Source organism: Macrobrachium nipponense, chromosome 18, assembly GCF_015104395.2.
Source record: "Macrobrachium nipponense isolate FS-2020 chromosome 18, ASM1510439v2, whole genome shotgun sequence".
In the NCBI taxonomy this organism is placed as follows: domain Eukaryota; kingdom Metazoa; phylum Arthropoda; class Malacostraca; order Decapoda; family Palaemonidae; genus Macrobrachium; species Macrobrachium nipponense.
The window spans coordinates 89,627,395-89,654,010 of record NC_087211.1 but is presented as its reverse complement, the minus strand read 5'-3'; the positions used below and the strand labels follow the sequence as shown (position 1 = coordinate 89,654,010).

Genomic DNA, 26,616 nt, shown 5'->3' with positions numbered 1-26,616 from the left:
CTAACCTTCTGTAGACTTTATTTTGCTAACCCTGTAGTATGGCCTACGGGCTATGAATATGTCTACGAGAGGTGCTCGCTCTCCTTCATTGCTGTGAAGTGCTACTTCTGTAATTGTTACTCCTAACCCTGCAGTGTTGCCTTCGGGCCCGGGCCCTAAGCAGTGTCTGTAGAGGATTTACCCTTTCTCTGATACTCTTTCGATTCGTATCTATAATCGAAAGTGCTTGCTTTAGAGAGTAAAAGTGAAGTGCAGAAGTGCAGTGATACCCCTTGTGTAGTGGAGGGTGCGTCAGATCGGCCTCGTTTCGCCTCTAGCCGGGACCTCTGCTTGACTCCCAGGACCCCGGGGAGGGAGCATGTCGAAAGCCTAAGGAGGTTACAAGGAACCCCACCGATCTGGCGTGCCTTCGGCAGTTTCTGATGAAAATCCCCAGACTGCCAAAGTGCGTGCGCGTGCACGAATCCTGAAAGATTGCTTCTCGTCCTCCGAAGCGTCCTCCCCATGCAGGGGTTGGAGCTTTCGGAAGGACTCGCGCCCTCTAAATAGAAGCTTTATAGAAGAGGACGCTTCACGTCCTCCCTCTCTCTCTCGTTATGCGTTTCAGTGAGAAGTAAGAAGGCAAACGTCGCCTGAAATCGTGTCCGTCTTTCCACCGAGAATACGTAAAAGAAGTCATAGTAGCAGGAAGCTTTTGAGAGCGGAGCCGCCCGGGACGCTCGGATGGACTCCAGGCGCGCGCGGGTGCACGCCAAGTGCGCGCCAGTGGACGCCGAGCGCGCTCCAGTGGACGCCGAGCGCGCTCCAGTGGACGCGAGCGCGTTCCAGTGGACGCCGAGCGCGAGCCAGTGGACGCCGAGCGTGCACCAGCGCACGCCAGGTGTGTTGCCTGGCTGAACGTTTCTGTTGAACTCTTCAAGCTCTTGTTTCAGATATGGGCCTAAAGAATGTTTACCTCTACCTCCGGTGATACCTTCTACCTCACCTGCAAAGAATGTGAAGTAGGCAGTGCTTCGGAGGAAGTTAAAGTGAACAGACAACTTCTTCTTCGAAACCCAGCAAGACATCGGGTTTCGTGAATTCAAGAGGTCTCTGTCAATTATTATTGCTTTTCGCATAGGTGGATGGAGTTAAGGAAAGCTCAAGGGAAGATCTCGTTTGCTCTACCGCAACCTTTGCCATTCGGCCAATAAATTTAAGTTGCCACTACCGCAGTCAAGACTTTGCGATAAGGCATTACGGTTATGTAAGGCTCGATGTCCTGCACGTCAGGGACTCTCGGCAACGTTCGTGGGTTCTCGCAAAGGCACTCATCAAAGGACGCTCTTCAGGAAAGCGCAAGACAGACTTCCCTTTGCATACTGCCAATAAATTTTAAGCTTTAGCAGGCATTAGTTGTGATACGGGAGAGGAAGCTGGTTGGAGAGTTTCTTCCTCGTTCCCAGATAATTTTGCAAGCTTTTTTAGCCATCTGAAAGGGTTTTTTTCAGAAGATAGATTTTGTTAGTTTTCTAGTCAGGGACTACGCTACCGAATTGAACATCGTCGTTCTACCTGCCGTAAGCCCAGTCTCTTAACAGGATTCTTGCCCCTTCCTCGTTTGAGACGGGAATCGAAAAAATTAAATGCTTGACCTCCCTGATTACGTTTTGTCATTCAGTGACTTTCCCCCATTTGACAATATACTTCGTTTTTGTCAAGTAAGTGGGTATCCCCTCAATTGACAAAATATCTCTTGTCCCGTAAATGGGTTAGTTCTCATTGACAAACATCTCATTTAACTTGATATTGCGTAAGCGAATAAGCTCTTATTGACAAGATTCGAAGAGCTCTCATTCGTCATTCGCAGACTCGTACAAGAAATAGACTTGTAGAACTACGTCAATGAACGCTTATGTCCAGTAAACATAAGAAGATTGAGCTGACTGCTTCGATTCTCTTAGTTTTGTTCATGAAAACTTGCCTGTCAGATATGTATGTAGCTGTATTTCCGAATTCAGCTATATATATGTCTGCCAGGTAAGTATAACAACTTTATGTGATATAATTTCATATTTTGCCTTGCGTTATTTTACTCTGGTTGTTCAAGTCATATACGCTTGCTGTAGTTACACCTCTTCGGATGGGCAAAACCGAGAGGTCTATTGTCTATTTTTAAGGACATGAATCGTTACTCCCTGTCAGCCTTCCAGGAGTTTCCGATTTATCTTTTACCGTTGTATGGTAGTGTTCTGACGACACAAAACGCATCTATATATTTAGCGTTTTTTTTCTGTTTCGCTTAAATATACCAGCTTGAGAGTTCTTTCGGCTCAAAAAAATAACGGACCTATTTCTTCGTAGAATAGGGTAGCTTGGCAACCCAGACATAAAGTTAAGAGACGACGTTCGTAAGCTGCTGGCTGGCTGCTGTCACGCTGTGTCTGTCTCCAGTCCAACCGAGCCAGTAACAGATCGGCGCTGTCATGCCGCCGTAGGTTACGTCTCTCTCTCCTGCAGGATTGACTGACTAACCGTATCTGTGCTGGCGGTTACGTCTCTCTGCGGGATTGACTGACTACTGTAACTCTGCCCTACAATCACGGACTTAGCCTAAGATTGAGGGGATTTCTTACGTGATGATAAACGTTGCATCGTTTTGCCTTACATGTTCAACAGAGTTATCTCTTAATCCTTTCGGTGCTCGTTACCGCACGGTATAGAACTACGAGTCTACCGCAACATTGCACTTTTTTATATGCTCTCCTGCTTAGGCAAAGCGCAGCCTTATTAGGAAAGTAAGCTACTCGGGGGGAGGGAAATGGATGAGCTTGCTGGGGACCATTTCCTTCCTGAAGAAGTTTGTTTCCCCGAATAGACTGCAATTCAGGACCACAGTTTTTCCTACCGGGAAACTGGAAATATTATTCAAGATCTAGGAATGATTCTGACATCTCTCAGTGCGTTTATCACCTGAGGTGATAGAAAGAAGTTGCCGGACATCTGGATAGGGTTTCAGATGTCCTGGATCCTTAATCTGAAAGAAGTAAAAGCGATTCGGTAGTCCCTCCAGTCCTCGTAACGAGTTTTGGGAAACCAGTGGCCGTCCAGATCAACTCTGATATTCCACAGTCTCTCATATCTTAAGAAGTATCTTCCTCTCGGTCCCTGTTCGAGTTTACGAGAAGCCTATTATAACAACAGGCGTAGAATGTAACGATCCTCTAGAGGTTCGTTACCGGATTGCGAAAGTCCGTACGAATCGTCTCGATCGACGGCAGCAACTATTGACTTCCGAGTGGAATCTTTCTTTAGAAGTAAGTTGAGAGTTGTGGAGACTTTAGGGACGCCCTTTCATTCTCTTCTTCGATATGTTGAGGACGAAGAGGCTCTTCTTCTCTGCTCCCTTATTCTCGATCCGGGATCGGTACCATTAAACGCCATCCTATGAATTGAACGGGGATGGGATATTTGTCTCTTTTCCCCTTTTTTCAAAATCGCTTAGAAATGAATAAGAGGATTTATGACGTCACAGGGAGCGACAATGACGCTGATTCGCCCCATGTTGCCTTCAGGATCCTGATTCACAGAGGGTCCCCATACTTCCTAGTTCACTTTCCAAGGACCTTTTCCGAGAGAGTCGGTCTACTCTAACTCGAAAGGTACCTATAACCTCTCCGCTCTGAGTCTTGATTACTTCAGGCTATCGAGATGTTGACAGGAATAAGATTACCGTCTTCCATTTCCGTCTGAAGAATGGGATAAGCTGGCAGTCACAACTATTAAGAATACGCAATATGTTGACGGCCTTTGGGCTCAGAGATTTGCGTCTGTCAAACAACAAAGCCCTTCACGATCTTTGAGTTCTGTGGAATCCTCGAACCTCGCTCACCATCTACTTTTTTGTCTCACCACCGTTTTTCTCGGAGTCAGACACTCGTGCGAGATCAGGCGACATATGTAAGCCCTTGGAGTTTCTTGTTGACGAAGTCGGTTTGCGTTTATACACCCCCGATGATCGTGTAACATGAGACAGGTTGGACTGTCAGGCATTCTTCCTTCGGGACTGAATCGCCTTTTTGCTCCTCGTCCTTTCTCCTGGCACCAGAAAGCTCGAGTCAGGAGTTTTGAATCGCTGACGACGTTGGGTTGCGTTGATACACCCCAAGGTTTGCTTAGATTGAATCGCCCAGGCAGTCCAGGGACACTCATCCTTCAGCGAAGAATAGTGCCTTATGGTCTTCAGGGTACAGCCGATAACCTCCCCCCCCCCAAGGGGAAGGGCCATTTTGGGAGCTGAGCGGGGGGGGTTCCTCGTTCCCCCACCCCCGCACAGTACCCATGTACCCAACACATATAAGAGCCCGAGAGCAATCGTGCCCCTCCTTACTAAAGCCAGGCTGTTCTTCAATATGGGCAAGTCTGGGTCTTTTTTTCGAAACACTGCAGATTGCCCGATTGACTTCGACTTTCTTGAGTTTTATGTAGATGAAACTTGAGAGCCCCGACAGGGCACAGGACTCTCTCTGGCTCCTGCCACTAACTTGTGCCATCCTTGCTTCCAAGCTCCTGGCCCAAGGACAAAATGGGTTACCATTCTTAGGCCCACAACGAAGGGTTAGAGAGCACACCGCCTTGTGTTCTCTAAAGCCAAAAACTTGTGACGATGCTTAAAATCTCCACTAACCCTCGTCGTATCTAGGGTGGTTAGAAGAAGGCCTTCCTGATCACATGCAAGAAGTTAACAGGTAGGAGAGGTTCGAATGCTTTGACATCAAGAACTTCAGACTACGTCTAAGTTCCATATTGAAAGCTTCGATCTGGACATGCCACCGTCAGTCCGTCTGGACTAAAGTCAGGTGACCGACCAGTTGACCCAATCAGACGAATCAAGGACGCAGGCTGTACCCTGAAGACCATAAGGCACTATTCTTCGCTGAAGGGATGAGTGTCTGGACTGTGGGCGATTCAATCTAAGCAAAACCTTGGGGGTGTATCAACGCAACCCAACGTCGTCAGCGAATCAACTCTGACTCGAGCGTCTGGTGCCAGGAGGGAAAGGAGCGAGGAGCAAAAAAAGGCGATTCAGTCCCGAAGGAAGAATGCCTGCAGTCAAACCTGGTTCTCATGTTACACGATCATCGGGGGTGTATAAACGCAACCGACTTCGTCAACAAGAAACTCAGGGCTACTATATGTCGCCTGATCTCGCACGAGTGTCTGACTCCGAGAAAACAGGTGAGAAAAAAACATTGATGGTGAGCGAGGTTAGAGATTCCACAGAACTCAAAGATCTGAAGGGCTTTGTTGTTTGACAGACGCAAATCTCTTGAGCCCAAAGGCCGTCACAACATATTTGCGTATTCTTTAATAGTTGTGACTGCCAGCTTATCCCCATTCTTCAGCGGAAATGGAAGACGGTAATCTTATTCCTGTAACATCTCGATAGCCTGAACGTAATCAAGACTCAGAGGGAGAGGTTTATAGTACCTTTCGAGTTAGAGTAGACCGACTCTCTCGGAAAGGTCCTTGAAAGTGAACTAGGAAGTATGTGACCTCTGTGAATCCAGGATCCTGAAGGCAACATGGGCGATCAGGCGTCATTGTCGCTCCCTGTGACGTCATAAATCCTCTTATTACATTTCCTAAGCGATTGAAAAAAGGGAAAGAGACAAATATCCATCCCCGTTCAATATCATAGGATGGCGTTAATGGTACCGATCCCGGATCGAGAATAAGGGAGCAGAGAAAGAAGAAGCCTCTTCGTCCTCAACATATCGAAAGAGAAGAAAGAATAAGGGCGTCCCTAAAGTCTCCACAACTCTCCAAACTTACTTCTAAAGAAAGATTCCACTCGGAAGTCAATAGTTGCTGCCGTCGATCGAGACGATTCGTACGGACTTTCGCAATCCGGTAACGAACCTCTAGAGGATCGTTACATTCTACGCCTGTTGTTATAATAGGCTTTCTCGTAAACTCGAACAGGGACCGAGAGAGATACTTCTTAAGATATGAGAGAGCTGTGGAATATCAGAGTTGATCTGGACCACTGGTTCCAAAACTCGTTACGAGGAACTGGAGGGACTACCGAATCGCTTTTACTTCTTTCAGATTAAGATCCAGGACATCTGAACCCTATCCAGATGTCCGGCAACCTTCTTTCTATCACCTCAGGTGATAAACGCCACTGAGAGATGTTCAGATCATTCCTAGATCTTGAATAATATTTCAGTTTCCCGGTAGGAAAAAACTGTGGTCTTGGAATTTGCAGTCTATTCGGGGTCAAAACAAACTCTCAGGAAGGAAATGGTCCCCAGCAAAGCTCATTCCCTCCCCCCGAGTATGCTTACTTCCCTAATAAGGCTGCGCTTTGCCTAAGCAGGCAGCATATAAAAGTGCAATGTTGCGGTAGACTCGTCGTTTTCTATACCGTGCGTAACGAGCACCGAAAGGATTAAGAGATAACTCTGTTGAACATAGTAAGGCAAAATGAATCAACGTTTATTCATTCCGTAAGAAATCCCCTCAAAATCTTAGGCTAAAGTCCGGATTGTAGGGCAGACGTTACAGTTAGTCAGTCAATCCGCAGGAGAGACGTAACCGCCAGCACAGAGATACGGTTAGTCGTCAATCCTGCAGGAGAGAGAGACGTAACCTACGGCGCATGACAGCGCCCGATCTGTTACTGGCTCGGTTGGACTGGAAGACAGACACAGCGTGACAGCAGCAGCCAGCAGCTTACGAACGTCGTGCTCTTAACTTTATGTCTGGGTTTGCCAGCTACCCTATTCTACGAAGAAATAGGTCCGTTATTTTTGAGCCGAAAGACTCTCAAGCTGGTATATTTAAGCGAAACAGAAAACGCTAATATATAGATGCGTTTGTGTCGTCGACTACCATACACGGTAAAAGATAAATCGGAAACTCCTGGAAGCTGCAGGGATAACGATTAAATGTCCTTAAAATAGACAATAGGACCTCTCGGTTGCCATCCGAAGAGGTAACTACAGCAAGCGTATATGACTTGAAACCAACCAGAAGTAAAAATAACGCAAGGCAAAAGATATGAAATTATATCACAATAAAGTTTGTTCATACTTACCTGGCAGACATATATATAGCTGAATTCGGAAAAAATACAGCTACATACATATCTGACAGGCAAGTTCATGAACAAACTTAAGAGAATCGAAGCAGTCAGCTCAATCTTCTTATGTTTACTGGACAAATAAGCGTCATTGACGTAGTCTACAAGTCTATTTCTTGTACGAGTCTGCGAATGACGAATGAGACTCTTCCAATCTTGTCAATAAGAGCTTATTCGCTTACGCAATATCAGTTAATGAGTGTTTGTCAATGAGAACTAACCCATTTACGGACAAAGAGATATTTTGTCAATGAGGGATACCCACTTACTTGACAAACGAAAGTTATATTGTCAATGGGGGAAAGTCACTGAATTGACAAAACGTAATCAGGGAGTCAAGCATTTTAATTTTTTTGTTTTTTGGGTTCCCGTCTCAAACGAGGGAAGGGGCAAGAATCCTGTTAAGAAACTGGGCTTACGGCAGGTTTATAAACGATGATGTTCAATTCGGCAGCGTAGTCCCGACTAGAACTAACAAATCTATCTTCTGAAAAAACCCTTTTCAGATGGGCTAAAAAGCTTGCAAAATTATCCTGGGAAGAGGAGAAACTCTCCAAACCAGCTTCCTCTCCCGTTATCACAACTAATGGCCTGCTAAAGCTTAAAATTTATTGGCAGTATGGCAAAGGAAGTCCTGTCTTGCGCTTTCCTGAAGAGCGTCCTTTTGATGAGTGCCTTTGCGAGAATCCACTGAACTTGCCGAGAGTCCTGACGTGCAGACATCGAGCCTTACATAACCCGTAACTGCCATTATCGCAAGTCTTGACTGCGGTAGTGGCAACTTTAAATTTATTGGCCGAATGGCAAAAGGTTGCGTAGAAAACAAACGAGATCTTCCCTTGAGCTTTCCTTAACTCCATCCACCTATGCGAAAAGCAATATTAATTGACAGAGACCTCTTGAATTCACGAAACCGATGTCTTGCTGGGTTTCGAAGAAGAAAGTTGGTGTTTCACTTAAACTTCCTCCGAAGCACTGCCTACTTCACATTCTTTGCAGGTGAGGTAGAAGGTATCACCGGAGGTAGAGGTAAACATTCTTTAGGGCCATATCTGAAACAAGAGCTTGAGAGTTCAACAGAAACGTTCAGCCAGGCGCCCACACCTGGCTGCGCTGGTGCACGCTCGGCGTCCACTGGCTCGCGCTCGGCGTCCACTGGAACGCGCTCGGCGTCCACTGGAGCGCGCTCGGCGTCCACTGGAGCGCGCTCGGCGTCCACTGGCGCGCACTTGGCGTGCACCCGCGCGCGCCTGGAGTCCATCCGAGCGTCCCGGGCGTCCGCTCTCAAAAGCTTCCTGCTACTATGACTTCTTTTACGTATTTCTCGGTGGAAGACGGACACGAGTTTCAGGCGACGTTCGCCTTCTTACTTCTCACTGAAACGCATAACGAGAGAGAGAGAGAGGACGTGAAGCGTCCTCTTCTATAAAGCTTCTATTTAGAGGGCGCGAGTCCTTCCGAAAGCTCCAACCCCTGCATGGGGAGGACGCTTCGGAGGACGAGAAGCAATCTTTCAGGATTCGTGCACGCACGCGCACGCACTTTGGCAGTCTGGGGATTTTCATCAGAAACTGCCGAAGGCACGCCAGATCGGTGGGGGTTCCTTGTAACCCTCCTTAGGCTTTCGACATGCTCCCTCCCCGGGTCCTGGGAGTCAAAGCAGAGGTCCCGGCCTAGAGGCGAAACGAGGCCGATCTGACGCACCCTCCACTACACAAGGGGTATCACTGCACTTCTGCACTTCACTTTTACTCTCTAAAGCAAGCACTTTCGATTATAAGATACGAATCGAAAGAGTATCAGAGAAAGGGTAAATCCTCTACAGACACTGCTTAGGGCCCGAAGGCAACACTGCAGGGTTAGGAGTAACAATTACAGAAGTAGCACTTCACAGCAATGAAGGAGAGCGAGCACCTCTCGTAGACATATTCATAGCCCGTAGGCCATACTACAGGGTTAGGCAAAATAAAGTCTACAGGAAGGTTAGCAGGTTCACTACCCTGACTTTTTGTTACTGACTTAATTGCGTACATACGAAATCATACGTCTTCCTTACGGAATTAGACATGTTTACTGATTAATTGCGTACATACGAATCATACGTCTTCCTTACGGAATAGACAAAGTCTCACACTCCTTACATGACAAATCTCAACAAAGAAGCAAGACCCATACCCCTCGTACATACCAAGTGCGGATCTACCGAAGCTTTCGGTAGCCACACCCTATCTTTGCAGACAACCCCGTCTGAAACTAGCCTAACTAGATTCAGATATTTTATGCAAAAATGAATCAAATTCAAATCAATTTAAGATAGCGTATGCCTAGCCACAAATCCCACAAATCCAAGTAAATAAATCAAAAGACAATTAGGATACTTAGCGGCAAAGAAATTTTCCAAAATCCTAAGACGGAGGTACTGAAAACAGGTGTTTTCAGCACCAGCGACAGAAAAATTATGAATAGAAAATGGGAATGGTTCCTGATACCCGCCTCCCAGCGGCGGGAATGGGTACTAACCACCTGGCCGACCACTGCGTGTGTCGGAAGTTTTTAAAATTCTGTCGGACTTCAGAAAATACAGCTATATATATATCTGACAGGTAAGTTTCATGAACAAATGATATTGTTATGATACAATAAAGTTTGTTCATACTTACCTGGCAGATATATATAATCAAGTACCCACCCACCTCCCCTCAGAGGACAGTGGAAATAAAAATTATGAATAGAAAATGGGAATGGTTCCTGATACCCGCCTCCCAGCGGCGGGAATGGGTACTAACCACCTGGCCGACCACTGCGTGTGTCGGAAGTTTTTAAAATTCTGTCGGACTTCAGAAAATACAGCTATATATATATCTGCCAGGTAAGTATGAACAAACTTTATTGTATCATAACAATATCATGTTTATGAAAATGCAGTTTGTATTTTCACAAAATTGTAGTTGATGATTACTGAATTGGCTCTGTAAGGGCACAAAGATAAAATGACTTCTGTATACACATTAGTAATAACTAAAAAGGTGGTATGTAGTTCCCAGCCAGCACATGGTTACTGAATACATTGCAGTAACATAAATGACATCAATAAATATATATAGCTCATGCTTTATTCTAGAAACAGAATTAAGCACTTTTAAAGATAAACAAAAGATTTTCCTGGTGTCCTAATTTGTCCTTTGGTGGCTTTTAGTTCATTACGTATTTATACCAATTTGTAGGATGGGCAGAGTTTTAAATTTTTTGTTTTACTTTTCCTTTTTGCATTGAAGGATTACGACTTACGGTCTGTAACACAAGTTAGGTAAGGGAATCGGAGCAGGTTTGGTTACTGCATTTCATTTGCTGCTGTTGACAAAGTTAGCAATATCAGGGCTTATTTTGAAAGCTATGAACCTTGGTACCCCATAATTGCTGAAAATATTTGGTACCTGTGTATGTTCCAATGTTTTTTCTGTTCATTTGTGCTTTAGCTTGCATAATATACAATTTTTTCCATTGAACACCATAAATAGACTTGTCTTCATGGTTCTATCATGGAGTAGTAGTACAAGTACGTACAATATTTCATTGAATACATGATGGAAGAATGTCAAAAGAATTGACTTTTTCATAGCAGATTTTAATCTTAGTTTTTAATGGATTTTTAGCATTGCAGAAGGAGAAATAAGTAAACTGGGAGTCCAAATGTAGCAAACCATAATACAGAAAGTAATTTATGCACTGAAAATTAATTAAAGGAAATTATTTGCTGTAGTTTCATGCACAGTATTTGGAAATAGTAAAATTTCATAAGTTTTCATACTTGTGGTGTTGTGATATCTTCCTTAAAACTCTTCTGTCAGTCAAGTTAGCCTTATAAGAAAAATCTTTCACAAAATAACAAAGCATTGTTTATATAATCAGGTTCGTGCTCCTCTTGTCCAAAATATTTAAACTTTTTATTGTAGTATAGAGCTTTCAAACTGTACTATACTGTTATAAGTATGTACTTTTAGAAGTAAATTTAACCCACCTCTTAATCTTTTGAATTTTTTCTAAGTATTAACATTTCTTAAGTGCTAACACTCGAGTACTGCAGATTGTACTTACATTGGTCCCAGATCTGTCTACCACCCTATTAAGATTAGTCTGCGGCAGTACTGTATTTTTATGTTTTGTAAAATCATATAGCATTGATATATTTTTGACAGTATGTAGGTTAATAATACAATAGTTAAAAATGAGATTTGGTAGTTAATAGGCTTATCCTTATTTTATAAGTAGATAACATATTTTCTATTTTCTTGTGTGTGTGTGTGTTTTTTTTATTATTACTTATTGATAACTGTAGCAAAAGTGGAACTTCCTTTTGGGTTGTATAATTTTCCATGCAGATCTGTTTAAAAACCTCTAGGAAAATTGAATTTGATTTTGTGATTTTAATATTTTTTATTAGGAATTAAGGTATTTGAATGGAAGACCATTCTTTTTTCAAAAAGCAGAATGTTGAATTGTTTGAAAAATTGGTGTAGAATAAATGATGACTGGTTCATTGGTTGGAGAGCATATTCAGAAGTGGAGAATGATAGGGTAGAAATGTAGTAAATGTGTGTGTTGTTCCCATGTAGTATTAACCAATGCCACTCCATACTACTTTGTATCTTCATTCCTATCTTTTGCTGGCTATTCCAGGATCCTAGCTTGTTGCTCAGTTCTCGTGACAGATTCTTTTATCTCTCAACCATTAGAAGGTATTCCTTGTCTTACGACTACAGCGTGTGATCTTAGTAGATAATTTGTGATTAGTAGAAACTGACTGATCTTCGTGAGCATGGAGCCAAATTTATGTATCAATTGTGTGGAAGTCTAATTAAACAGCAAAATGTTGTTAGAGAACCACTATATGTGATAGTACGTATTTAACTGTACATCCTACATCCCTCTATATTTAACAGTTTATCGTATATATCTGTTCAGTGTAAGATTTCTCGGTATAAAATTTAACTGAATCTGTATCCTAAACAGATTGTATGTCAATGTGAAAAGTGTGACTTGTAGTCTAGAATTTTCTCATTACTTAAGTAATGAATAAAGGTCTTAAATTCAGTTATGTTAGGATAGGAACAGGGTATTGTATTTGAAAGGGTAATGCCTGGCAATTTGAATTGTTGTCTTTTAAGCTATTGGTCTAAACAACATTTGAGTACCAGCTAAACGTCTTGAGGGGAGTGAGATTAGATCGGGTGCTCTGAAGGGTCATAGCCTAGGCTGGTCTGTTAGGCCTTTACAAATTAACTGACTTTGACACTTGCATACAGGCAAATCCCTAAAGTGTCCATTGAGATGAGATCTTGCTGTATCACATGAAAAAAACTGACAATGAAACATAGAAGCAGCAATGGTTAACACTATGCAATATGTTTTGGTATGTTCCAAATCATCATCATGCAGAATTTGTTGCCATTCCATATGATAAAAGGAAGCAGTTCTTCTTACCTAATATGTTCTTCTGTTTTCACAACAGAACACTGCACAGTAAATTCAGCTGTTATGACTATTAAAAGATATGCCACCACAGAAATTCGAAAAATATATATTAAAAAAAAAAAACTTTTTGGCCATCTTTGGTATTTAAGTATATTAGTTTGGTTGTCTGGTTAACTACTTGATGATAACAATAATTATAAATAATAAGGTCTTTTGCATTGGTCCTTTCAAGCTCTTATGCAATATTTAATCTAAACTAACCTGAAAATTTTGCTTTTTGGATGATGTAAGAAACTGGTCAATTTTATTACTGTACCTTGATTTTATGAATTGATATAAAACTTTCTGTAAGAAGTTTAATAAGGGTAGTAATTGGTGTTTGTTTGTAGATTTCACAGATAGTTGTGAAGCATTTCTTGGGGTTGGTTTGTGAAATTTGTGAATGTGTTAAGTGTAGTTGGTGCATTTATATGTTATTAATTAATACATACATATGTATAAAGTATTTTGAGGGATTTTGAAAGGGGTACATGATGCAAAAGCATATTTGGGACATTGGAATGAGGTGGCATTTTATTTATTTATTTTTTTTTTTGCATACAGTTATATAGTCACATTGTAAATAACATTGCAAATGGTTGCTGCATAATTGCATATATTCGCTGGAATGAAGCTACCTGAAATTATGTTGGGCAATGCAAAACTTTCAGGTGAGCTTAATGCGCAGGATTGTGCTGCTTTTGCATGGTTATCAAACAAAGTGATCAGGTCATGTTATCCTTACTCTTGCCCTGAGAATTATCATATTTAAGTTTACATATAGTATTTAATTTGAAATTTCTTGCTAGTATCGCAAATTGGCAATGATTACTGTCAAGATTGAGAACTGTTTATCAAATAGTTATTAGTGTTATACTCTAATTTTTAGGATAACTACAATTTAAGTATACTCACTTTTAATGGAAAATTTTATAAGGTCCATTGCATGTAGTAAATTGATTTGTTGATATCCATGTGTAGTATTAGGTATGTTACCAACTATTAATAACTTAGTGAGTCAGGTGTTAAGCAGCATTAATCCCAAATTGTAGGATTTATTTCAGTCTGCAAGTATAATTCAACCTTAGGGACAAGTTTGATCATTTATTTTGGTGTCAGATATTGAGGCACATGCATGGTCTTAAGTTCCTTTCAAATCTTCCAAATTCTTGAGAAGCAACTTGAAGGACAAATTCTCAACTTTATCTGTAGTTTAAAATTAACAGACGTACTGACACTGTTACTGTCACTGATTACATACTGCCAGGTTTTAATTCTTTGTCCTTTCATCAAAACTGACCTCAAAAAGTGATATATAAAAAAAAGTCTGCTGCTTTGCATGTGAAGGTAATCTGAATTGCACTTAGTTTTTCATAATTGCATATCATGCCAAATTTGTTTAAGAAAAGATACAATTTGATGACAGTGGTATTATCTATTGGATTGGATTTAGGTTTTGTGGCATATTCATAAGATTTCTTCTCATCAGTCTTTCATTTTTATAGGTGTTGTTAGTCCAGCTTTAGTTTTTATCATCATTTTGGTTTTTAGAAAGTTATACCTTTCACCGGAACTTTCTGTGGAATCAAAATTGCATTAAGAATGTTGTGTATATGAAATGAAGTAAGGTTGGTTAATAAACGTCATGCAGGGACATGGAAAGGTGATAAATGTTCAGAACTCTCTCTCTCTCTCTCTCTCTCTCTCTCTCTCTCTCTCTCTCTCTCTCTCTCTCTCTCTCTCTCTCTCTCTCTCTCTCACCTGTTCTGGCATGTCCAAGTAACTTTATCTTTAAATTAATTTATGTTAATGATGAAATTACCACCTCAACCAGAGTAAGAACAAAATCATTTGTAAAATATCTATTGACCGTTATTGCTCTGATGGTTAAAACCTACTTCTGATAAGTGGTGGCTGCTGTAGCTTCTTTTTCTGTATTTAGTTGACCAGAAGTACTGGTTTAAAGTATCAAGCATGCTTAGACTTCCAGGTGGGAGATTGAAGTAAACTTTGTACTTTGTGCATCTATTTTGAAAAAACGGAAGAGTGCAGGTTCTTGCAAAGAATTAATAAAATGTGGTAATAATGCTTTGGAAAGAGGTGTTTTGAATGAAATACAAATTGGGTAGGAAACAGTGAAGAAAGGGTATTTACAGTATATATACTTTTTTTTTTCATAATAAATCAGAATGGAATTTTCTCTTATCATTAATTTTCTGTGTACTTAAGAGTTTGCCTTCATGTGTGGTGTGTATATGTACGTATATATTTGAATATTATTGGCCACCTGATCTGTAGTTGTTAAGCGCTGTTTCAAAGTTATTACAGGCTTATTAAGATATTCCGTTGATAAGTGATATGATATAAACTCATTCTAATATTTAAAGCATCTTATTAAAGGGGTAAACAAGTTATGTGTACTAGTGCCTAATGCTTCCATGAAGGGTAGATAAAATTGCACATTTTTGATAAATGCTGCTATGAACATTGTTAGATTTTGCAGGGAAAAATTAAAGTGAGAGTTGACTGATGGCAATTCTGACTTATCTACATTGCTTCCTGTTTCAGAATGTTTGCCCCAAAGTGCGCTGCTTGCGGGAAGAGCATAACCCCAGTTGAGGTAGGCGGGAGATGCTTTTGGCTGGCTTTGGGCACAGCTGATTCAAAAACTCCTGATTTATTAATTTTCTTTGCTGTTATATTTTTCTGCTTAAGTTAACCTTTTTACTGCAGTGTATTGTCTTTCTTGTTGCCATTTTTACGGTACAGGCAGTCCCCGGTTTTCGGCTGACTGTTAATGGTGATCTGGTTTTATGGCGCTTACGCCATAAAATCAGAGATTTATGGCCGAGTGCCGGTTATGGCACCCCTCTGAGAACGGAACCTCCGCCAATACCGGGGACTGCCTGTAGTCATTTTCTTTAGGTTGTAGTTTCTTTTCACACGTAATGATGTTTACCTTTGGGTTTTCAATCCATCATTTTCTGTTCTTTAATTATTTGTGTGTACAGGTGTCTTTTCTAAGTTGTGCATGTGTGGCTTTGCCTTTTGTATGTTAGGTACGTTGCATTGTTTCATTTCATACCTGCTATATCACCCCTTTCTTAATAAATGTGTCTTTATTTTGTTTGATGGGTTATTAAGGAAAACATTTTTCTCTTCTATTTTTCTGTTTTTATGTGATGGGCATTTTCTGCATCCAGTTATTTCAAGTCTAAAACTTGAGTAGCTCATTCACTGTCTGTATTATTGTAGTCTAAGTTTTTTCATTTCTTTTTATCTGTTAGTAATATATAGTTTTATTGTACCCATGCATACCTCAAATTACTAATGTTATCTACAGATGAACAGAAGTTTTCTAGCTTAATACATCCGTTATTTTGTAGACATTTCAGCTTACATTGTCATTGTCAGTATAGTGCATAGTACATTGTTGGTAGTACATTTTAGGAATTTCTTTATTTTATGAATGACAGTCGTCTTTCTCATCATATAGAAAAATTAGAGGTAAATAAGACTAAATGTAGAATTTCAGTTTAAATAATGTTGAACAAGAAAGATAGGCTGGGTTCTGTTCTTTTTAAAGTTTACTAATTGTTGGAAAAGTGCATTTTTAAATCGCTTATTCCCTTGAATGCCAGCATTCTTTACATTCATCAGCTTTTACTTATAAAAGCATTTTGTGAAAGTACAAATAAAATCTTTATTGAAAGAATTGTAAGGCTGAAAATGACAACAGATGAAATGTGATGAAAAGGTCTTTTCAAAGCAGTCATCCATACTATTGTCCTTTACACTTGAGCTTCTGTAGCAAACTTGTTTATTGCTTTCAAACTCCTGTTTCTCTTGTTTTCTCTACAGTTGTATTTTTCTTACTGTATTAGGTTCCTTTGTTTGGTTTTTATTTTGTAATATGTAGTCATTGGTGGAAGTGCTTGGAAACTTTGAGGAGTTAAGATTTCAGTTCTTGTTAGTTGGTATTTAAAAAAATATATTTTTGAGCTTTCATGTTTTAGCATGTATCTTAGTTGCTTTTTTTATTCATCTTCATAGGTTATTCTAGTTCAATCTTGCTGTAAAGTCAGGAACTTAAAAAAATATATGCATTTGTTGATCCTGCATGAAAGAACATATCTTTTTAATGTAGTTTTATTTTACAAAATGAACAGCGAAATAACTTAATGTCGAGCTTTGCTATCTTCTTGCTTACTCAAGTCAGTGCACTATGCTACACAAATGCATTGATTATGCTTTGTGGCACATCGTATTTGGCAGAGCCACAGTGAAGACCGTCAGAATCATTGTATTAGCCTTCTTTAGTTCACTGGTTTTTAATTGGTTACAGAAGTGTAATTCAGGTTTATTGGTAGCTGCTATTTATTTGAAGGAAAAATAGTTCATCTGGAAAATTATTGGGTGAAGAACCAAATACGTAGTCTTGAAATTATTTATATCCCTAATGTGAGGCGTTGAAGCTTTCTGGACTGGAAATGTAGTTGTTTATCTTTGGATTGAATTTATTAAGTAATCCAGATTGCTTCATCTTTTAACTGTGATTTGCATACTAGCTCCCATCATAGAGCTGTTTAGAACACATCAAATATTCTACTTTTCATTCTTGGCACAGTTTGAGGAGAAGGTTTTAAAGAAAGTTTCCCTGAAACTGTGGTCTCTTCACTGATGGCAGTGAAAGTAACTTCAATTGGGAACTCATTTACCTCAAAATCAGCTGTGTGCAGAATGATGCAAGAGTCTGCATCATTCCTCACTGACTAAAATGTTTTAAAAGTGTTTAGGCTTGCTAACATCTTTATTGAAATTAATATGCTGGGTTATTATGTGTGTGTGTATATATATATATGTGTATATGTGTAAGTATATATATACGTATATATATATATATATATATATATATATATATATATATATATATATATATATATATATATTGCAAATAGAGTATAAATTTATTCAAATCATCACAAAGGTTTCATCTCTTTGAATTTTAATATGCCAACTAAGAGCATTTATGTCATGAAACCATGTGCTGAGAAGACTCCATTTGGGTTTCGTATGAGAACCAGTGGTTAAATAGATATGAATCACAATATTTGAAGTTGCTACAAAGGCAAAACTGTCAAAACTTGTTAGGCATCTTGCTATGGCATGAGCATTTTCTATAGCTTCCTCCAGTAAATCAGTGGTAAGTTGTTTTAATTGTAGCAGAAGAAAACAAATATTTTTCATATTATACAACTGAATATAAAGATAATGAACTAAATTTTTTGTCATGCAGAGTGCAAGGAGAGAGAGAGAGAAATGTAGAACTTCTGGATTCATTAAAGGCTTCCAAAAAGGGCAAAGTTTTGATTAAAATTAAATATTTTTAAAAATCTTATTAAACTCCCCATATAAGTCTTATGCCTTTTATGTTGCAGAGCCTTATATTGATTGCAGATAAGATGTATGTTTTGTTCCTATGTATTCTGTGACGTGTACTTCTTATAGAATTTTCACCAGATAGTTTAATTTGAGAGGGGACAAAGCTTCACACTGCCTAATACAGCCAGAATTTATTATAAATACCGTTTTCCCTTAACTACATATGATTTTAACAGATTCCTCAATCTGTCGTGGTAAACTATCTAGTGGGGGTTGTGGACCTAATAATAATAAATATTATAAAATATTCCTTAGTGGAGACATTAAGCTTTTGGCTTTGCCGTAAAGAGGTAAAAGTCATTAATATATGACGTGGTTTTATTGTAAATGAAATTTGTTACCATTATTTGAGGTTAGTTTTTTTATTAGCTTTTTTATGACAAATTCTTTCCCAGAATTAGGGACATAGTATGTTCCTTAATCACTGGAGAGTCCCTCATAAGTTTTTTAGTTGAGCCTTTTAAAATGATTTCTTGCAGTAGAGACTTTTTGTTTCTTTTGCTTCAAACCTTAGAAGTAAGTGAACTTTATGGTTTTATGGCTTAACTTCTTGCCCAAGGCTAATTTTAATTTGCCTTTGGTTTCTTTCCTTTGTTACTGGCTTTTTAGCTGTGCCATGTTTCCCCAGGGAGCTTATAACAAGGCTTAATGAATATATTGTTAGTATTTTTCTCTCCACATTGTCTTACATACATATTGCTTAGTTGCATTCCATGTGATTGTTTTATGTGGGTATGTTTCACACACTAAGCCATTGGAAAATTTTTTTTATTTCCTGGCTTTCTTGTTGAATTGTTTTTTTAAAATGTTGAAGAATGGATGTTGATATATGTACATGGTTTTTATTGTTATGAAAGTTGTTTAATAACAAATTATTTGTTTTTTTTCTAGGGCACAGGAGAAACTGTACGAGTAGTATCCATGGACAAAGACTTCCACGTGGATTGTTACGTCTGTGAAGTAAGTTGCATTTCTTCATACTTGTAAAGTTGCTGAAAGTCATGGTGGTGTTTATTTTGATTTATAACACTGGCCTTCAATACCAGTGGTTGTTTAGCTGAAACTATTTGAGGGCCTACAGTTCTCTTTAGATTATTTGTTGTTTTTTTCTAGTGAACTGTAAGTTGCAATTCCATATCCAGTCACCTTACCAAAGCAGAGCTTCAGAGAGAAGCTATTCATATAAAACTTCATCAACTTCATTTTTTTCCCTAGATGAATTGACTAATTGGCTAAGTTTTTTACCATGTGATATTATGCTTCTTTGGACAAAGCTGGTGGAAGTAGTACATATTATCCTAGGAGTACCAGGAGTAATCCCACAGGACCTGGAGAAACCTAGAGAGAATTAATGCACAAACCATGAACTGTGCTTGCTCCAAAAAAAGTACAATGATCTAATGGGTACAACAAGGATAATAAGGAGGGTATGGGAATTTTAAGAAAATGGGTGGTAGGGTCAGATCCTCAGATGGCAGGTTGCAGACTGTGTCTGGGCTCAGTTATACCAATTTTGCAAGGTTGTTGGAAAAAAATATGGTAGTAATCTCTCCAAAGCTCACTATAATAGTTAGTTGGGGGGAAGGGAGTTTGTGCAGCAATTAATATGATAGTATGTAATATATTAGAAATTTAGTGTTGCATTCTAGAAAGAATGCTACATCTATATGGACAGGAAGCTCAACACGGGAAACAAGGCAGGCCATCTAAAACATTGACATCCACAGAACTTCTGGGCTGAATAAATATAGGAAAAAAAAAAAAAAAAAAAAGCCTCGAACAAAAAACGTTGGGGAAAGGAGAGCGAAGCGAAACACGACTCTCCAAGGCGCCTTGGTTGAAGAAAGACTTGTGCATCACGAGGTTCGAAGCTGGTCAGTGACCAACATCTACCTCGTATACGCATGAGTTGCCAGATGCTACAGATTCCTTGCTTTACAATCTTTGATTGTTTTTAACCGGTTTCCAGCTTGGTGCTAGAAGATTTGTTAGCTATGAAAAATACAAATTGATTAAAAATTTGTCATTTGGCATGGAAGAACTCATTTGATTTATGTGTACATGAGGAATAATACACATGGTCTAGTCTGAGAATGTGTGGAATACAGAACAGCACATAGAATTAACCATAGTTTAAGTAAGTGATTGTCAAGTACATACTGGCCAGAAGTCCCATAAAGAAATTTTGTTAGAATCATCAATACTTGAGCTTATCCAATCATAATGCTTTCGCAAAGCTGGTGTTTTATTATATGAAATATTATTATTATTCTTTTATTTTCATAAGAATAATTCCTCCAGATTTGTGCTGTGAGAGTCGAAGATTTTTAGCTTGGTAGTCTGGTGAAATTATTTAATGTGAATTAATTGATTTATATTAAATGTATTTGATGGAGTTTTGTTAGATATACTGTGCATTATAATTATTATTATTCAGCAACATTCATATGTCATGAAGACCATTAACTTGCTAAATGTGCATTCAGAGAATAAATTTTCTTTGATAAAAATTTTGAAAAGTAGCAAATATAAGTAGTGCAAAATGCGGATACAAATAAACCAATAAGACGTCTTGATAGTTAACCGCAGGTATATTGAATAATGAAATACGTTCCTTGAATTTTCAGAATTGTGGAATGCAGCTTACCGATGAACCCGATCAGAGATGCTATCCTCTTGATGGTCACCTTTTATGCCGCAACTGTCATCTACATCGCCTTCATGCCATGGGTCGCACTCCCTCTAACATTCAGGTGGGTACTGCTTCAGGTAGCTTTTGCTTCATGGCATGAGAGTAAGACTGCGAAATCGACTGCGAAATGTGTGGGCTTCCTGAGAAATAAGATTTTAACTGAATATGTATAGTATTCTGTAAGGTAGCAGTTTCCCAAGGAAAGATGGGCAGCCCTTCCTGTTCGCTTTTCTTAAGTGGGATACTACCTACCTTTGCATTATGCATTGCACATTACATTGTGAGCCCAGATGCATTCATTACTGCCCTTACTATTTCATCCATTCTCATTGGTTTTGTCTCGCCTAGCTGACTTATTTCTTTAATTGTCTTGCTCTCAGTATTGCCCGGAATGAAAAAAAAAGCTTGTGAGCCAACCATGTATAAGTCGAGAACTGCAACTTGGTCATCCAGTGAAACTGTCATCTGGTTAAACAACAGTATGATAATACAGTGTTCAGTTTCATTCTAGGTGTAGTGCTTGATGTAAGGGAGCAGTGTTCTCTCAGATGTTATTGGGAAGTAAAGTAGATTCTTTGGTTTTACTCTGAACACACCAAACTTGCAGTTGGCACTGATTGATCTGCAGTTTTCTGGTCTGAAGAGAAATGTTCTCTGTTAGTTTTTGAAGAGACCAGTTTAGAAAAAAAAAATTAGCTTTCCTGAACCTTCCAAGTTTAGATTGAAATATCTCTGTCTCATGCTTAGAAATTAACCTCTATATTTTGTACTTCTTTTAGTTGGGGGAAAAGTAGATCATAGGATGTAAGGTATGCTTTAGGACAAAAAATGGTGGTAGTATTCTTCTTCCAGTTGGCACTAAATGGTGGCATTGCATTTGAAGTTTCCTGCCTAATGTTCAATCACAGTGGAATGTTTTTTGATGTCACAGTAAATTTCAGAATTAAGCTGTGTTTTATTGTAAACATTATTCAGACTTCCTGCAATTCAAACTGCAGTACAGTAATTTTTTTTCTCTCCAAGAGTTGTTTATAAGGGCAATTTTCAATTTTGACAATTTAGAAGTATGAAGGTTACTTTGGCGAGTAAGTGTGTGTAATATATTTGCACTGTTCCATTTCAGGGACAATTATTCACATAATGAATTTGCAGCAACAGCAGTGATTTTAAACCAGTTATTGTTGCTTCATTTGCCATACAAATAACAAAAAATTTGCCTTATCATAACAGCTGCAAAAGTCTTGGAGGTGTAACAGGTTGTTTTCTATCTTAGTAAAGATGCAGGTGAAGGTCACATTCAGGCCAAAGATTTGAGATACTATACTGTAAGGTACAATGTTACTGCTTCATCCTTTAACCCCCTTAGGAGTAGTGTTATAAGCACACTGCAAGTGGTGTACTGTAGGCATTACTTTCAGGTGTTTGCAATGGCCCTTTGGCTACCAGCTGCATCCTTTCTTTAGCCTCTTACAGTACCTCCATTCCTGCTTCCTTTCTTCAGTCTTGCTGTTTTCACCCAGTTCCACCTTCAGATTCCTGTTTACTTCATCTTTATTTTGTGGATTTCTATTTTGCTGTCCGATTTTTCCAACTTCCTAACTTCCTTTTGTCTCTTGAGTGCTGAGTGGCCAAAAGTCTCCTAGTGCTTGGTTTGACAGCCTAAATTTTGAAAATCCGTCTGATCAGTCATGCGTCCTTTGAATTTTTTTAAATTCATTTTTTTATTTTTTAGTCTGTTTTAGTGTGATAACCACGAATGATGTCATCTTTAGGCAGCATCTGGCTAACTTCAACTGCTCAGTTTTCTATTTTATTTTTATTTGCCCCTTTCAAACATATGTCAATACAGTATAACTATTCAGCTGCAAAATGACAGCATAACTAACATTATTGCATGAAAAGTAGATAAGTAGTAATTGGTAAAAATTTTATTGAGTAAAGTGTTAGTGGCATGGTTTCCACAGGGTGGTTTTTTGGGGTAGGTACCCCATTGAAGTGTCAAATGCTCAAGATTAAGAAGGCAATCTCAGATTAGATGGAAATTACTTTACATTTATTTATTTTGTGTAAAATAAGTTACTGTAATTTTCCCTTTCAATGTAGTATATTTTTAATGTCGCCTTTTATAACTCTAAACTCGGTTTCTTCATTGCAGGATGTTGGTGCCACTTATGTCGAATAGCAAGCAGCAAATTCTCCAGTTTCAAAACGTACCTTTATCTTCTTAAGTCTGTATTTTTCTGTTTTTGTTTTGTGGAAGGTGTTACTTTTGAAGATGCCTGGATTGTTTTTAGACAAACTTATAAAAAGAAACTGCATTTCACCTAAAGATATAAGGAAATTATATATTTTATCAAGGAATTGTATGCATTAATTTTACATAAAGTTCTTTTGTATTTATGTTTTACCTCTTTCCCAAATATGTGTGCGCACATTCATGAAAAGTCAGTAACTTTTAAGTATTTTTGTATTGACATTGAACATTTATATAATGTGTATTGTTTGTATGAAATCTTTTCTGTCTCTCTTCATTGTAAGATATTTTTCTTTAAAAGGAGATGATGTAGGTATAAGTTCAGCATTTTAACTATATTGTTTTTTACCCAACTTCATGGAATTTCCTTTTTTATTGAATTCCAGTTTTGTGTTCCTACTGTCTTGTATTTATAACAGAGGATTTGACATTTATAAAGAATTTTTTTAATATGTGGGTTTTGAGAGGTTTTATACGTACATGTTCTTGCAGCTATTAGAAGTGTGATTGGACAGCTTGTAAAAGCTAGAAGACTCAAGTATGTTAGAATTTCGTATTGCCTCCCTTCTTTAAATATGTAGATGAAAATTACAAAATTGTTTTTACCAAGATTAGTAAGTTTTTAGGTATGTGTTATGGGTAGAAAGACTTCAATTAAGACATTGTAAAATCTAGCCTCCTCTTACTTTGATGTATGGATGCATAGCTATTTTATTAGTAATAGTATAGAATCTTGACAGTTCACAAGGGCTGAGAAAATAGGTGCAGCTTGAATACCTTCTTGACAGATTTATCTTACATTTCCGATTATTATATTAATTTCATGAAGAAATGAGGATAGTAGTTGTTTGATTCAGGAATTTTTCTACCATTTTACAGTAGGCAAATAAATTACTGATGGGAAACAACCATCTTTTTAAGCTGTCCGTCTCAGGTCTAAAAATTAGCAACTGTTTTAAACTGTCCATCTCAGATCTAAAAAAAAAAAATTAACCCCAGAACAGGTTTGTTTTAAATATTTCTTCCCCCCCCCCCCACCCCCCCCCCCCCCCCCCCCATTTGTACTTAGATAGTTGCAAAGCTTACAAATATTGTTGAATTCCAAGTCTCCTTACTCTGAGGTACAGAGGATGAGCTGTTAGTTTTTTGTACAAGGAGAGTTTAATGCCTTAGTATTTCCACATATGTTGCAACCAAGTGCAGGGAAAAGCAGTCTTAACATCAAAGAAAGAAACTACTTAAAAAAACATTGTAGCTCTATGTATTGTATTCAAGGTATTGTTGAAGTTTAAATCCCAATAGAGTAACCTTTTGTCACAATAATAAACAAATGCTCTTTACGTACCTCTTACCAGAGTAAGAGGTTTCATGGCCATTTCTGTATTTTTTCAAGGCATCTGTGGTATTACAGAGTAGTAGTTAGCTAGTTTTTGATTTATGAAGTCACTGCAACAAGTACAGTGTTCATGTTCACACTGGTGGAGATATGATGTTGCTCCAACTATTTTGTGTTCATTTTGTCTTTGTTTGTATGTATACATTTTTAAAGCTTCTTAATTTAGGTATTTTATGTACTTAGGATGTATAAATAGCTTTTATTTTTTGTGATAAAAACTTTTTGTTAAGCTGTGAAAGTTGATATTTTGTTTTTTGGTCATTTGTTAATGTGCACAATTTCTGCTTAGAATTCTTTTTTTAAAGTGTTTGCCATTCAAGTAAAAGTACCACCGTGTAATAGAATACTATTTTCTTTTGTTTGCGGTTCGCTCATATTTTCAAGTTATTTTCATTTCAACTAGGTTAATTGTACAGAGTAATATACTAGAAAAGTAACCAGTAAGAAAGTTGAAGTTCAATGAAACCAGCAGGATATCTGGTATTTTCTCAGCTATTATTTTGTAATATTTGAAATGTCCAACATTTAATACTTGATGGATGCGTGTGTATATTTTTTCCCATTCAGCCTGTATATTTTTTCCCGATCTTGACAGTATTTGGGCTGTGTTTGAACTTGGTAATTCTCAGTCTATTTTTTCAATGTCAGTTAATGAAATTGCTTTTTATATTTTTCGTTTATTGTACAAGACCAACGTAATTAGCCTCAAATGATTGTTTTAGCACTCATTTGGAATGTTGCTCGGATAACTTTTGCAAAAGCCAAATTTTGTGGATGGGGAACCTTGAGTCTGTTAATGATATATGCTTGTTGGTATAAAAGAAACGTTTTTTTTTTAAAGGCTGTGATTATATCATGTAATATGAGGTGTTACTTTGAGGTAATCTGGATTACCAACAAGTTAAAGAATTGACATGACACACTGAGCCCTGGATTAACTATTTTGATTGCATTTAGTGCCGTTAGACTAATGAGATCAGTGGAATGCTATTCATAATGCTCTTTTGAAGATGGCAATGTAAAATACATTTAAGAAAGAGGATGGCATATATATATATATATATGTATGGCCCTAAGATCAATTGAAGTATATCTAGATCGTTTTTTTTTACTCAAAAGCTCAAATTGATGTTTGAAGTCACAGCAGTATTTTACAGCATTAAAAATTTGTCTCTCAATCTTTGCAATTTGTAAGATATATCTTAGTTCCCAGATTTTCTTGAAGGGCAGAGTATGGCTTCCCAGTTTTGTATACAATTACATTGTGAATACATTTTCATAGTCTTAATGACAGAAGTTTTCTCAAAATTGATTTCATTGCTTAAGATAGGAAGTGACAATTTTCTCAATTTTTTTGTGTCAGAGTCTGTGAAACTTTGGTTTGGTAACATTAGGCCTGGATTGTGGCATTTAGAAAGAATTAAATGGCAGGTGGTAATTAACTCAATCTCAAGATAACTCCATTCTGTGATAATGTTTTAAGGTTGTGGAAATCTGCATGATGTGTAAATGCTCTTGACATTGTAGTGGCTGTGTGCAAGGAACACTCCTACATGTTACCAAATCAATCAAAAGCATTGCAATGGCTTTGGCAGTATGTGATATTTTAGCACAAATAACCACTTCTATACTACTTGGACCTGTGGATGATCATTTTGTAAATACTGTGAATCTAAAGGTCATATTAATAAACCTGAAATCCAAATTTTGTCAAGTTTATTTTGCCTCTAATGAACAAGACTAATCACAAACTTTTCGGTTTGCTCTTCTCTATTTCAGGTGTGTAGTCCCAGTCTTGCCTTTCGAATAAGTAGTGTAGAAATAGGATCTGAAGAAGCAAACTGGATCTTGAAAAGGTTCTTCATTTTTTCAGGTGAATATAATGTTATGTATTCACCCTATCGGAATGGTCTTCAGTACAGTTTGGTAGTTTTACAAATGCACCATCCTCCCATTCATAAATATATAATGAATCATTGTAAATTTTCTAGCTTTTCTTCAATTGATGTGCACTTGCATTGGTGTTGACAGTATCTACCAGCTGGTTGTAAGATAGCGGCATCAGCTCCAGTATACCTGTATGTAGTGTCAGTAACAGTGGCAGGCTGATAGCAGCAGCAGAAGCTCCCACCGTCCTCGCTTCTCGATGCCTCAACAGCGAAATGTATTATCCCTCCTCCACTGTGTGGGAGCAG

At 38.3% G+C, this 26,616-nt stretch overlaps 1 protein-coding gene across 2 annotated transcripts in view; it reads left to right on the top strand.

The window, feature by feature from the left end:
* Positions 1-26,127, top strand: part of LOC135197325 (mucin-2-like) — a 159,858-nt gene extending 133,731 nt beyond the window's left edge. The window contains exons 5-8 of one of the 2 annotated variants that reach the window (XM_064224465.1): positions 15,206-15,257; positions 18,971-19,039; positions 20,707-20,832; positions 22,927-26,127. In XM_064224465.1, coding sequence (XP_064080535.1) covers positions 15,206-15,257; positions 18,971-19,039; positions 20,707-20,832; positions 22,927-22,953 — 274 coding nt within the window. In that variant the 3' untranslated portion in view covers positions 22,954-26,127. Of the gene's footprint in view, positions 1-15,205; positions 15,258-18,970; positions 19,040-20,706; positions 20,833-22,926 lie in introns of those variants that run through there. The other variant, XM_064224467.1, reaches the window with a different exon arrangement.
* Positions 26,128-26,616: the final 489 nt, after the last annotated feature.